The sequence below is a fragment of the Malaya genurostris genome, chromosome 2 (genome assembly GCF_030247185.1).
Source record: "Malaya genurostris strain Urasoe2022 chromosome 2, Malgen_1.1, whole genome shotgun sequence".
Classification (NCBI taxonomy): domain Eukaryota; kingdom Metazoa; phylum Arthropoda; class Insecta; order Diptera; family Culicidae; genus Malaya; species Malaya genurostris.
In genome coordinates, this window is record NC_080571.1 from 323,446,994 (window position 1) to 323,462,001 (window position 15,008).

At 38.8% G+C, this 15,008-nt stretch overlaps 1 protein-coding gene across 1 annotated transcript; it reads left to right on the forward strand.

The window, feature by feature from the left end:
• Positions 1–1,240: 1,240 nt before the first annotated feature.
• On the forward strand, positions 1,241–14,914 carry LOC131431360 (probable cytochrome P450 12a5, mitochondrial). Its single transcript, XM_058597035.1, has 8 exons — positions 1,241–1,663; positions 12,863–13,109; positions 13,184–13,300; positions 13,357–13,513; positions 13,582–13,697; positions 13,762–13,918; positions 13,982–14,230; positions 14,291–14,914. Exons 1-8 carry the CDS (start codon positions 1,468–1,470, stop codon positions 14,615–14,617), a joined length of 1,566 nt encoding a protein of 521 aa, XP_058453018.1. The 5' UTR covers positions 1,241–1,467; the 3' UTR covers positions 14,618–14,914.
• Positions 14,915–15,008: the final 94 nt, after the last annotated feature.

The following is a 15,008-nucleotide window of genomic DNA, read 5'->3' on the forward strand; positions in this document are numbered from 1 at the left end:
TTTTTTGTGAAAAATCGTAATTTTCATTTTGAAAAACCACTAAAAAATTAAGAAAATTAAAAAAATGAATCACAAACGTTGAGGTCTAGAAAAACTTCTTCTCTAACTATGCTGCTTTGATTTGTACACCTCTGATTAGTCTGCGATGAGATACAGTGGACACCGCAAATCATGATTTTTAAGAAGCGTCCTCAAAAATACCTCTTCACCGACGTATTTCTCAATATTTTCCGACGAAAAAATTACAAAATGTTTATGATGAAAAAAATATGTATTTATTTTATTGAACGATTCTGTATAAAATTCTCAAAAATAATCTTTTTTTCATCATTTAGACCCAATTATGGGGTAAAATGTGCAAAAAAAAATTGTGAAAATAAGTGTACCAACTCTTTTCGGAGATGGCTGAACCTATGTTCACAAACTTAGATTCAAATGAAAGCTCTTTAGGTCTCATACTAAATTCCTGCATTTCATTTTGATCTGACTTCCAGTTCCGGAATTATGGGGTAAGATGTTTTCTAGCTTTTCTCATAGATGGTGCGACCGATTTTCACAAACTTTAGGTTCCAATGAAAGGTCCTGTGGTCCCATACGGAATTCTTAAATTTCATTCGAATCCGACTTCCGGATCCGAAAATATAGGGTAAAGTGTGGTAAAAATTTTATACCATCACTGAAAAGGGTGAAAACCCGTGAAAAAAATTCCTAAATCGACCTCAAATATTCTCCAGTTGATAATTTTTTATTAGTAGACAGTCAAACAAACCGATTTCGGTTATTTTTTCAAGAATCGAAAAAAATTTCTTTAAAGAATACCACAGTATTATATCTGATAGTATGATTGATATAAGAAAGGCATCATTACACCACTAGGTGGATTAAAAGAGGTTTTTTGTTTGGAGATAGAATAGCATGACACAAATCTGCAAATTTTATAGAGTACCTTTAATTATTAGGTATTAATTTATCATTGAATAATTCAACGGTATATGCACATCAAGTAAAAAGATACATGCACATTCATATTCATCATCAACCTGTTCCATTCAGTTCGGCGCTATGATTACTAAACTATACTACCGTAGATGCCGAAGTATAAATATCATCGCAACGCAGGCTCATAACGCAAACGGACAGAAATGCGATAAAAACAAAAATAATAGCTCTACACACATGATCAGTGAGTCGAGAGTTGTTTACCAAAACCAACAGTAAACGAAAAGTCAAAAATCATCGTGTGTTGTGTTTTGCCATCCAACGGCTACAGCGTTTTGCTCGTGCAAATGAAAGATAAGTTGGAAGTGCAAATTGCACCTGATAATTTCTCTATCTGGTCATTGCGATAGAGAGACTTCAAGTTCAATCATTAGTCAGTTTGTCAGTTTGTACTGCCGTGATAACTGAAAGTGTCAACGAATCCAACGGTTGTTGTATTGAACAGAGTTTCAATTGACGCGATCCAACATGCTTCGAAGTGTCGTTGTAAAATTGAAAACTGAATATCTGGTGAACGTGAGAGCATCGGTTCGCTTCCAGAGTGTCCAAGCACAACCATTGACCGCCGAAAATACCGTTGATCCAGAATGGATCAATGCCAAGCCTTACGAAAAGATTCCCGGCCCAGGCATACTGACAATGCTCAGAGGATTTGCACCCGGCGGTGAGTAAAGTGAAACCAACCCGAGACAAGGTCATCTGCTCGTCGCTCGATAATCACTGTAGTTTCAGTAGAGTGAAGCGATGACACTCACACCACGGCTGGTTTCGTGAAAGAAGCGTTGTGGAAAGATTGCGATTTCGGTTAAAAAATGTGAAACATACATGAGGTGATGAACGGGATCCAATGACTTACGGTCGTTAGTTGAATTGTACAATCTATCCACAAGATAGACTATACACTTTCTATACAATCACTCCAGATCACTCTTGCATCTCGGAATACCCGATAATTGAGCAAAACCGCCTACCCGACTGTCCCTTTTGACGTGAATACGTCTTACTTAACTATGGAGTGCCTTTTCAAAATTTACTCTATGGGAGAGTGATAAGTTTTTGTTCGTGAATATATATTGTTTTATTCAACACATCAACATAATGTTTTCTCTATGTCATCGAAAATATGATTACCAATTTGTGATAGAATTTTCGGTAGTATGACATAACCACAAATATTTAATTAAAGTTTCATTCATTTTAGCCTGCGTAGTTGCCTCGTTCATTTCAGATCATAATCGTCCAGAATTCAATTCTAGTGTTCAGTTCTGAGATCCAGTTTCAGAATTCAAGACCGGATTTTTTTTCATTTCCAAAATCCATATCTAAAATTCAGTTTTTCGTCTAGAATCCAGGGCAGAATTGAGTTCCCGAATTCAGGACTTAAACCGAATTTGAGAACTTGTGTCTAAACCTAGATTTTGGAACCTAAATCTGGAACTGATATCAAGATCTTGATCATAGACTTGGACTCTGGAAACAAATTCGGGACTTGGATCTAAATTTTGAAACAGAATTTTAAAATTGAAATTGACGTTCAGAACAGAATTATGTTCCAAAATTTCTGGTCTGACTTCAGACTCAGGTTCAGAATTTGTAAACTGAGCTCTAAACCAGAAGCAAATTCAAGACCTCAGGAATCAGGAATCAGAACAAATTGGCTCAAATGGCACGTTCCCCTTGATATTTGGAGATTTGTGCCTTGCCATCAATATGTTTTTAGCATCATTTTCCCGATATATAAGAGGAAAGGAATGAAAGGAAATGGTAAGGGTTGGACTAGGAGGATGGGAAAAATTGACGACACAAAAACACATAAAAGCAGAAGTAAATTCTGCACCCCTAAGGGATGCTGAACAATCTACTGAGGATCACATTTAGTGGAAGCAGAAGGAAATTCTGAACCTCTACGAGGTCCCGAACAGTCTGCTGTTAATAAAACCTCCAACCCCCGAGAGGATTTAGAGATCTTACAAAAGCGACATCATACTGCACTCCCGGAAGAATGCAGAACGACTCGCAGTATGTACGAGCAGAAGTAAATTCGGTACCCCATAAAAGATGCCAAACAATCTGCTAAACCCTATTTAAGGTGAATTCAAAAAGGATTCATTCACTCCAGGAAGAACGATGAACCCTTCTGACTATAGCTCCTTACCACATTGGGTGAGAAACGAGAGAATATCCTTCAATTTTAGCTCCGCATACACAGACTCAACCATGTATGGAGAACCAAAAACCCGGATACGTAGCTGCGTCAATGCGGGACAGTTACATATCAGATGATATGAAGTACCATAATCGCATTTACACAAATCACACGAATAATACTCAACACGTTGAATAGTAGCCATGTGATAATTGAGTTTGCAATGTCCAGTCAGAGCTCTGGCCAGAATACTTCAATGATACTTGGAGAAATGCAGTAGACACTTTGACATTTTCAGATTTAAATCTGGTAGAAATGCTTTTGTCTGAGCGCAAGTTTGCAAGCTGTGCCAGTAGCTGGCATGTTTGGATGCAGCCCAAGAACGTATCTTGTGCGTTATCCAACTAGTTGAAAGTGGTAAAGCTGGTTCAGGACCAACGAAATCATTCGTTGCACCAGCTCTAGCCAACTCATCAGCCCATTCATTTCCAGTAATACCAGAATGGCCGGGTACCCATAAGAAGTAAACAGCATTTGAAATGCTGAGGTCTTCAATTTGAGTTCGACATGCGATCACTAGATTCGACCGTGAGTCATTCGAACTGAGTGCTTTTAAGGCTGCCTGACTGTCGGAACAAAAATAAATACGTTTACCACAAATCCTCTGCTGAAGTGCCGATTGTACTCCACACAGAATCGCGTAGATTTCTGCTTGGAACACAGTACAGTATCTACCAAGGGAATGAGACTGCTCTAGCCTCATTTCACGACAGTAGACACCAGTACCAGCACGACCATTCAACAGAGAACCGTCCGTATAATAAACTATGTGTTCATCAAGTTGTCGTTCCAGACAACCAGACAACCATTCCTAACGAAGAGGATAGCTCACATTGAATGTTTTAAAAGGAAAACTGCATGTGAGAGTTAGGTCACTAGGAGCGAGTAAATACTCATCCCACGTAACCATTTGAGACCACAAGCGAGTGTGGCTGGTAGCATAATCTAATGGGTTACTGTTCCAAAGCCCTATAACCCTAAGACGGTATGCACAAGATAATGCTTCTTGTTTTAGGAATACATGTAGTGGTTTAATGCACAGTAGCGCCTCTAGAGCAGCAGTAGGAGTTGTCGTAAATGCTCCTGTCATCGCCATTAGGACCATCCTTTGGAGATGATTTAGCTTTGACTGAACTGTCGCGACTTCTCCTTTCTGCCACCATACAAGACAACCATATGCTAAAATTGGTCTAACAATAGTTGTGTAGATCCAATGAATATATCTGGGTTTGAGTCCCCATGATTTTCCAAAAGCTCGTCTGCATTGGCCGAAAGCCATGCAAGCTCTTTTAATCCTGAAATCAATGTGAGCAGACCAATTCAGTTTTGAGTCAAGAATAACCCCGACGTATTTAACTTGATCGACCACAGTGACCCCTGAACCAAAGAACTGCAACGGACGAGCTCCTGTAATTATCCTACGATGAGTGAAAAGCACCATTGATGTTTTGCCCGGATTTACAGATAATCCAAACCTGACAACACCATTGTTCAACAGATCGCAGGGCTTGCTGCATTAAATCAAAGAGAGTGTTAATGCTTATACCGGTCATCAATATATGATAATCGTCGGCAAAACCATAAGTCGGAAATCCAAGGTTATTAAGTTTCCTTAACAAACCATCAGCGACTAGGTTCCATAAAAGTGGGGATAGTACACCACCTTGAGGAAAAATCCAAGATATTCCGTTTACGACTGCAATGTTTAACCTCCTGCAGCCATTCAGCCATCGGCACGGAAATACACCTTGACTTAGGAGTTCCTATTTTTGTGGCCTTTTACGACATGGAACAGGAAACCAGTGGATCAATTCTTGGTAAAAAATAATTCCGCCGGATGCCACACGGCTTACCTGTTTGGTGGACTTATACCACCGGTACAGGTGGACCGTAGCGTTATTCTTAGCCAGTTGGGGAACCGCTACCGACACTACACGGCTATCTAGGCTGCTCAGAGAGGGAAGTTAACATTGATGGTGAACTTCCATGGATGGCCGAGCAGCCGAAAACGACGTGAATACGTCTTACTTAACTATGGAGTGCCTTTTCAAAATTTACTCTATGGGAGAGTGATAAGTTTTTGTTCGTGAATATATATTGTTTTATTCAACACATCAACATAATGTTTTCTCTATGTCATCGAAAATATGATTACCAATTTGTGATAGAATTTTCGGTAGTATGACATAACCACAAATATTTAATTAAAGTTTCATTCATTTTAGCCTGCGTAGTTGCCTCGTTCATTTCAGATCATAATCGTCCAGAATTCAATTCTAGTGTTCAGTTCTGAGATCCAGTTTCAGAATTCAAGACCGGATTTTTTTTCATTTCCAAAATCCATATCTAAAATTCAGTTTTTCGTCTAGAATCCAGGGCAGAATTGAGTTCCCGAATTCAGGACTTAAACCGAATTTGAGAACTTGTGTCTAAACCTAGATTTTGGAACCTAAATCTGGAACTGATATCAAGATCTTGATCATAGACTTGGACTCTGGAAACAAATTCGGGACTTGGATCTAAATTTTGAAACAGAATTTTAAAATTGAAATTGACGTTCAGAACAGAATTATGTTCCAAAATTTCTGGTCTGACTTCAGAGTCAGGTTCAGAATTTGTAAACTGAGCTCTAAACCAGAAGCAAATTCAAGACCTAGATCCAGGATCAGAATTCAGATCCAAAACTCAGTTTTATTTCCAGAATTCAGCTCAAAACTGCTTTTCAGAAAACAGCTTGTCAGGAATTCAGCTCCAGAACGCAGGTCTTGAATTTGCTTCCAAAATGCACTTTTAGAATTCTAGAAGTGTAATTGAATTTTGGAAGTAGATTCTGAAAATTTTCGTACTAAATTCCGGATCTGGATTATGAAACTTAGTTTCGAATCTGATTTCATGATCCGAATTTGAAGACTGAATCCTGGAGCGTAGTTTTGTAACTAAAATTCATGATTCAGTTCCGAACCAGAATCCTGATTTCGAGTTCAGTTCCAAATCGGTGGTTCAGTGATCAGTTCAACAATCCAGATCCAGATTCTAGAACTGAACCTAAGAATCCCATTGCTGAGTTCAGGTTCCAGAATTCTTCATCAAAATTGAGTTCAAGAATTCAGCTTCAGAATTCAGTTCTAGCATTCGGCTCCTAAATTTGGTTCCCGAATTACAGATTCAAAATTCAGCTTCTTCACAATGACGAAACTGAACCATCCATTTCATTCATATTCATGTCATCCGATATGTAATGTCTCTGACAATACCCACCCGCCTTTTTTTATTGATCTCGCATTTTCATTCAGATCTTTTCATCTCTCTCTCTAATTCTAATTGAGATTGACACAAACTTCCAGTTGAATCGAAATTTCGGCTACGCAGTTACGAGTTGTATGCGGCTGATCTCTCGCCATGCTAACGATTACTTTGGCCTTCAATCATTCCAATAATACGCAGTAAGGCCAACTCGGAACTTCTGCTAGATTTGCCTAGGCTAGGCTCTAATTATGTTCTATGAGGTATAATAGTGGACTCAGGATCCATTACCAGTCGATGCCACTAATTCATCCGATTCCACTTCAGCATGGACGAGCACTCTTCCAAAGTGCGCTCGCGTTCATGTTTTTAGTTCGGAGTCAGCAAAAGCGAAAAAAAAAATTCCATTTGAAGAATCTCGCCCAAACTATGGCGTACACGCTTAGTATTTATTCGTGCGACATTTACTAAGTTCGTGATCCTTTAGATTTCCGGTCAGCCAACACCAATTCATGTATCAACGAATTGTAGAGCCATCTTGAGCTAGTTTTAAATTTGATCAGTATCTAACGGGGAAAACAGATTGGAAAAATGATTGGCGAATGTAACCATGTAATGAAAACCGCGAAAATCTTACAGCTGAGACGGGACTCGAACCCGTAGCTAGCTCCTAACCGGGGAAATTGTTTTGCCAATTAGACCGCCCTGTTCTGGTTTTGGTTTTACTTCTTGTGTGAGATAAAAACAGAAACATTTGAACTTAAACAATTTATTTCAGGATAGTTTTTGTTAGTTAACCTTGGTTCTATTATTGTTAGAAAAACTTGCAAGTCCTCTCACTCAGTATTACTTAGGCGATATCTCAGTTTGGTAACCAAAACTACATTGCATGTTTCCTCGACAGGATATGAAGAAAGAATCGCTATACCATTTATTTGAACTTTGATTCATAGGTCAGAATAAAACTAAAAAATGAACTGCTAAATCCGAAAATCCAGAAAATTTCACCTAAATAAGTGGGTGGATAATGTCAGAAACATTACTGGGTGACGTGAATACAAATCAAAGTGACATGCTTTTTCCAAAAATTTCAAATTCCTTAAGAAATTCAAATTCCTTAATAAATTTAAAAATCCACAACAAATTGTTTTAGTCATCTATGATTTAAAATTCAAGTTAGGAATTAATATGACATTCATTCCTTTATCTCACTTGTTAAAGACGTCTCTAAAATACAAATTGTTTAGAGATCTAAAAGGATATTCACAAACCGAAAGCCGTCATCTTCGATTTTACGAATTCTTAAATATAAATTATTGACATCCACTCTGAATGCTGAATCTGGACATGGATTTTGAACCGGAATTCTGACAGAAAAATTTTGAGCTTGAAGCAGAAATCTGCACTTGGATTCTGAGCATGGATTCGGATGCTAGACCTGAACATAGTTTCTTGACTTGAACGACTGACGTAGATTTTAAGTCGTAATCTAAAGCAGAATTCTAGACCTGGATTCAGATTTCTGAACAAGATTTTTTACTGTTCGATGAAACGAAGCTTGCAATCGAGAATAATGCCCAGGTCTTTAATAGACGAAACTCGTTCAACTGAAGCCATCATCATGGAGTATTCGAAAATAATTGGAGACTGTGCCCGTGAGAAAGTTATCACATTACATTTCTTAACGTTTACTGTCATGCCGTTTCTGTCACACCAATCAAGGATTCGGTCAATATCCATTTGTAGAGCACAGCAATCCACAAGGCTTGTAATGATGCGATAAATTCTGAGATCGTCAGCATACATTACTTTAAATGACGACAATTCACTGTAAAGATCGTTCACGAATAACACAAAAAGAAGTGGTCCGATATGGCTCCCTTGCGGTACACCCGAAGTAACGTGAAACGAATCCGAGAGTGCAGATCCGATTCGTACGGATGTATTACGATCCGTGAGATATGATAGAATCCAATTGGTTAACCAATCAGGAAATCCACTACGCCTCATTTATTCCACAGCGAACTGATGAGGAACACGGTCGAATGCTTTTGAAAAATCAAAATACACCGCATCGATTTGTTGTCGTTTTTCAAGTTTGTCGATCAATAAAGAAACGTAGCTCATCAAATTGGTGGTAGTAGACCGCTTTTTGACAAACCCATGTTGATCAGTGGCGATAATGTGCTTTACTGATGGGTAAAGAACGTCCAACACCATGCGTTCGAATACTTTTGGTAAACAGCTTAGAATAGAAATTCCTCTATAATTGGTGACATCGTGCACGTTTCCAGTTTTGTGAAGAGGAACTATTAGAGCTTCTTTCCACTTCGCTGGAAAATAGTGCTCAGCAAGCGAGCGGTTGAAAAGCAGAGATGCAGGTAAAGCCAAAGCAGAAGAACATTCCTTCACGAGCGTCGGAGGTAACCCGTCAGATCCTGGCCCTTTCGATCCATCGACTTGTCGTAGATTGTTGTACATGCGTTCAGTAAAAGCAGTAGCAGGTATACTCAAAGAATACGTCGGCAAACTACTCAGGTACGATTCTGACAAAGGCGGTGAGCTATTACTTAGCACGCTTTGAAAGAATGACGAGAATAGGTTGGCTGAATCCGGAACTGTCGACGAAGATTGGTGACGATAGTGGGCACTGACAGGAATTCCACGGGAAGAAGGTTTTCCACAGATGAGACCAAAATTGTTTCGGGTCAGCCTTCAAATTGATCTCCATCCGTGAAACGTACAGCCGAAAACACGATGCGTTCAATAATTCAATTTGGTGTTCCAAATCACGAACGAGCAATTTATCATCTAGATTTTTTGTCCGGAAAAATCGTTTGCGAGCTTTCCTAAGACGATTCCTGAGATTACGCAGCTCTCCATTCCACCAAGGTTGTTTGTTATTAGATTGACACCTGCGTTTTCTTCTAGGCACGAGATATCGAAAAATTACATCTAATTCATAATAGAATTTCTCTATTGTTTCATCCAAAGTGCCATGCGCCAGTATCTCCACACAGTTAATTCATAAAATTTCAGCACTTAACTCACGAAAATTGCACCGATTGAAAGTGCACGCAATGAGGAACTTCAATTTTTAAAATCAAAGGAAAATGGTGGTGATCTAGTTTCATTAATGGCGATGGTGGTGCTAGAATTTCGCAATCATTGGCACAGCTAACAAATGCTAAGTCTAGCAGTTTTCCATTCAGGTTCGTTAAAAAGTTAATTTGTTGTAAACCGGAGGCAATCTTAATTTCCACTAATAAATGTCCATGCTCTGAAGACGCGTTGTTCGGCAGTAGACACCCAACTTCCTCATCCAAGCTCCAGCGTAACAACGATAAATTATTTATGATCTGAACCTCAATTCTGAACTGGGAAATAGGATTCGGGACGTTAATTCTGGATTTGAAAATTTCAACCGCATGTATTGAACGAATCGTGACACATAGAAATACGAAATATTTTCGGTGGTTGAATGCAATGGACTGGACTGAGTTAATTGAAAGATGAATAAACTGTTTGATATCAAATGTTTTCGTTTTTAATTCTTAAACAAGTTAAACCAAAACTATAAATGACTCGAAAAGATACTTTTGGGCGAGCACCTGGAAAGAAAATACACCTAAAGCAGAACTTTTCTCTATTACACAACGAAAAGACAGACTGAAATTATGACTGATAAAATGAAAAAAAAAAGAAAACAAAATCCAAAAACTGACGTCACAAGCTCTCAGCGACAGTTACAAATCGAATCGTTCTGTCAACTGAACTACTGTGGATGTGATGATAAACAACTCTGCAAACTTCCCGGTAGAAAAGAACTTCGTATTTGCTCTGACTGTTCACGGCCGGTGTGGTTCACATTTCAGTCGATCCCCTGGGGTAAAATTTCGCACACAAAAACTTATTGCACATTTCCACTACCAGGCGATCGCTCTTTAATTCGCCGGTTGTTTGTTAAATTTCGTTGTGTCTCTATTGACTTCTATTTTGATTACCGAATATTTGATCGATAGGATCTTGAATTAAAAATTAATTATCACCGCGTTGGGATTGGGAAGAAACATATTTTGACGTGAATACGTCTTACTTTACAATAGGGCGTCTTTTCCAAATTTACTCTGGGAGAGTGATAAGATTTTGAGCGTGAATATCTTGTGTTGTATTTAATGTATCTACTCAATGCTTCCTACATGCCATCAGAAATATGACCAACAATTTATGGTGAAATTCTCGGTTGTATGACATAACCACAAATAATCATTAATTGAAGATTTTTGAGATTTTCAGAATAAACGAGTATTTAAAAGGAAAACTCATGATGTTTGTTTGCCTTTCTCGTACCCGAGACGACAGTTTTGAGGCAGTCAACGACATCTCATTTCTGCGTAATTTACTGGGTATATATGAAAGGTTAGCACTCGATACATTTAATTACAGTTCAGCTCCAAATATAGAATTCAGCTCCGGAATCAAGTATTCAATTCCAGATTTCAGTGTTCTGGGGAAATGACATCAATATCTTTTAAAGCCTTCATTTTTCTCAAAGAATTACTCCAAGAATTTTTTCTTTGGTAAAAGTAAATCGGAATTTTGCATTTTGGCTTTGTGCGCCATTGCCCCCTAAGCGAGGCAACTTTTTTATTAACATCAACCCGTAATATTAATAATTCGATCAGTTTTTGCAATGACTGAGCGGAAACATATATTGAAGAAGCCAATTGAATGAAAAACTAACAGATAAGAAAAGATTATTTGTTGGAAAAAGATACACTCAGAGACAGGACTCGAACCTGCGTTCTTATGCATTCCGTGCATACGCGCTACCATTTCGCCACTCTGAATCTTGTTATAGACAATCTAAATCGCCAGTCAGACACGGTAGAACGTACATCGAACATGGTCTACACATCCTGGCCGTCACCCGACCGATACCATACATCCAAACATCTTCTCTGTCCATCAAACACTAGTCTTCTCACTTTATACCTATTTTTCGCTCAAGCACTGAGTAGGAGAGTGTATTTATAATCGCTTGTCACGTTCTTGAATGGTGCCAGTCGCTGGCTGAACATCGTACAGGTTCTTGTTCTATCCTAGTATTAGGATCCAGGATGCTGGCTTAAAACTCGATTCCAGCCTTCAGCTACAGAATCCAGGTACAAATCCCAGTTCCTGAATTCAGCACCAAAATTAAGTTCCAGAAGCCAGGTTAAGAATTCACTTACAGGAAAAAGGTCCAGTGTTTAGAACCAAAATTGTTTTCCAGATACCTGTACCAGAATTTAGTCCTTAGGCTTAAGTTCCAGAGATTCCAGTCCAGAACTCGATTCCATAATTCAGGTTCCGAATCCAAGCCTTGAACTCAGTTTCAGAAATTAGTATTAAAAATGACTTCAAGAATCCGAAGTGCGAGTCCACAACTCGATTCCAGATTTCCGTTCTAAAGTACAGACGCAGCGTTCGATTTCAGAATGAAAGTTAAAATTCCAGAGCTCGATTTTTGAATTAAATTTAAGAATGTTGGTCTAGAATTCAGGTTGAGAATTCGAACCAGTAATATGGTTAGTCCAGATTCAACTACTCTTTCGCATGCAAAGTAAATCAACTCAACGGAACTGATACACTGATAAAGGTTGCAAATAGAACACCGAAAAACTAATATCTTTATCTATTACTATCTCGTGACATTGATGGCGAAATAGTAAAAATTTTATAGTGGAATTGAATGGAAATAATTTTTTTTGAAGCGATTTAGTTAATTCCACTAACCACTCAAAAAAGGAATTACTATCTCGTGACATTGATGGCGAAATAGTAAAAATTTTATAGTGGAATTGAATGGAAATAATTTTTTTGAAGCGATTTAGTTAATTCCACTAACCACTCAAAAAAGGAATTTTTAAACTCAACAGCGAATGTGAACAATCCTTCGCATTCGTATTCACGTCACTCGGTTATGTCTCTGACATTACTCACCCACCTTTTTTCTTGTACCATTTCTATCTATTTTATATTTTAATCTTGAGTTAACTGTAAAATGATGATTTGATTACCGGAGAATTTTAATAATTTTTTTCTACTTGGTGGGTAGTAGAACGAATATTATATTCAAAATGGGTATTCAAACAGAAAAGTTTGGGAACCACTGGTTTAGTTAACAAGGTTAACAAGGTTAACAACAATCGATTAGTTGCTCCAAATTTTAACCAATAAAATTCAAAATTTGCGTATACATCTGGTGAAATAATATTGACCATTCAAGCTCTAGGCAGCAGGCTACCGAGAGTGTAATATGGGGTTCAATGAAATGCCCGAATTTTGTACAATTCTCTTGTATTAAATTGCATTATAAAAATATATGTCTATAAGTTTATACCGACAAATAATGTTTCCAACTCACCGCAGGTCGCTACGGAGATGCCTCGCTACCGGAAATTCATCGGCTTTTTCGAGAGGACTATGGGGATCTAGTGCGCATGCGGGGAATGTTTGGCCGGGAAGACATCCTGTTGAGTTTCAATGCGGATGACTTTGAGAAACTCTTCCGAACGGAAGGAACCTGGCCCGTTCGGAAGGCTCTGGACAGTGTCTATTACTACCGTACCAAAGTTCGTGCCGATGTGTTCAAAGGAACCGGTGGACTGGTTTTTGAGTATGAAACAAACCCCGTAGGATACCGAAAAGTATCGCTGAAATCATTCTCGTTTTTTATTTCGCTATATGTAGACAAGGAGAGTCGTGGCAAAAGTTTCGCACGATCGTCAATCCAGTTATGATGCAACCCAAAACGATCAAGCTCTACATCAACAAGGTTGATGAAGTGGCGAGGGAGTTTATGGAGATGTGGGTTTTTGTAATATTAGTGGCAAATTTTCGATTAGTTTGTTTGTTGGTTCCAGAATGCGAGGGATTCGTGATGGAAAAAACGAACTACCAGCGAATTTTGACCAGTGGCTTAACCGGTGGGCTTTGGAGACCATGGGAGTGTTGGCTTTAGATTCTCGGCTAGGGGTGCTGAGTATTAATCAGACCGCTGAAGCGCAACATATTATTATGGTATTCTATTGTCTCTTCCTATCTGCAATTGTAGTGTTTTTGATTAAATGTTCTATTCCATTTGACAGACAATCCGAAAGTTTTTCGACTTGACGTACGAGTTGGATATATTGCCCTCGATGTGGAAGTATTATAAAACACGGACTTTTAGACAACTGATGGCAACTCTCGACGATCTGACTGAGTAGATAATTCGAAAATAAGTATCATAAGAGCAGACTCACAAACGAACTGGTTTCCGCTTGCAGGATAGTGATGAACAAAGTTGATGAAGCTATTGTTCGGCTGGAGAAAAATCCTACTTCGGATAGTAACAGTCAAAGTGTGCTCGAAAAGCTTTTAAAAGTAGACCGCAATATTGCCGTCATGATGGCATACGATATGCTGGTAGCTGGTGTTGATACCGTGAGTATTGGCAGGTATTGTCTGTAACTTTCTGGGAGTTCAAATTCTGTTTGTACACTTCAGACCTCATCGGGAACAATCGGCATTCTTTACTGTTTGGCAACGAATCCGGAAAAACAAGCCAAACTTCGGAACGAGCTTCGTACTATTCTTCCCAAAAAAGATTCACCGTTGACTCCGGAGAATATGCGCAATTTACCGTATTTACGAGCATGCATCAAAGAGGGTATCAGACTGTGCCCACCTGTCCCCGGCAATGCTCGGAGTGCCGGAAAGGATTTGGTGTTGCAGGGCTATCGAATTCCCAAGGGCGTAAGAAGCTACCGTCAATGGGTCTGTTGTTTGATTATCTAATTTATCAGGTTCTTTCAGACAAACGTGGCAATGGCTCCCATGATACTGCAGCGGGAAAACCATCATTTCGCACAAGGTGACCGGTTTCTACCGGAACGGTGGCTGAAGGAGGAAACTTTCCCCGACGGAAAAAACTCCCATCCGTTTGTGTATCTTCCGTTTGGATTTGGTCCTCGGACCTGCATCGGAAAGCGTTTGGCCATGATGGAGATGGAGATGGTGATTGCGAGGATCACGCGCCAATTCGACTATCGCTGGAACTACGGCGAACTGAAGATCCGTGCTTCGGTGGTCAACATTCCCGACAATGAGCTCAAGTTCCAGATGAACGATGTCGATGATTAGTTGTTAAGTTAACGTTAACGTTTATTTCAAATAAATTTTGTATCTTATCACACAGTCATTATGAGTACATTTTGTATTAAATGTGTGATAACTGTGCTCAGCAATTAACCGATTACGAGCAGCACAGAGATAACGATTCCATTCTCAATAATATTTGGCTGTCGAACTGAAGCCAAACAAGCTTCGGTACACTAGTACTGCATAGTATAAGGTTGAAGTGTTATTTTGGATTGTAAAATTTTAATACTTCGATAAAATAGCAAAACACAAAAACATGTACCATCATACCGATGCATAATGAAAATAAAAAAAACAGCACACTAATTCATGCAAGCAGACTTGTTATTGAATTCGAAACAACAAAATCATTGGCGTAAATTGTGTAAGTATT

Coding starts and splice junctions, on each gene's coding strand:
- LOC131431360 (XM_058597035.1), top strand. CDS start 1,468: ATGCTTCGAAGTGTCGTTGTAAAATTGAAAACTGAATATCTGGTGAAC. Junction 13,110..13,183: donor ACCGGTGGACTGGTTTTTGA/GTATGAAACAAA, acceptor CGCTATATGTAG/ACAAGGAGAGTCGTGGCAAA. Junction 13,698..13,761: donor ACTCTCGACGATCTGACTGA/GTAGATAATTCG, acceptor TTCCGCTTGCAG/GATAGTGATGAACAAAGTTG.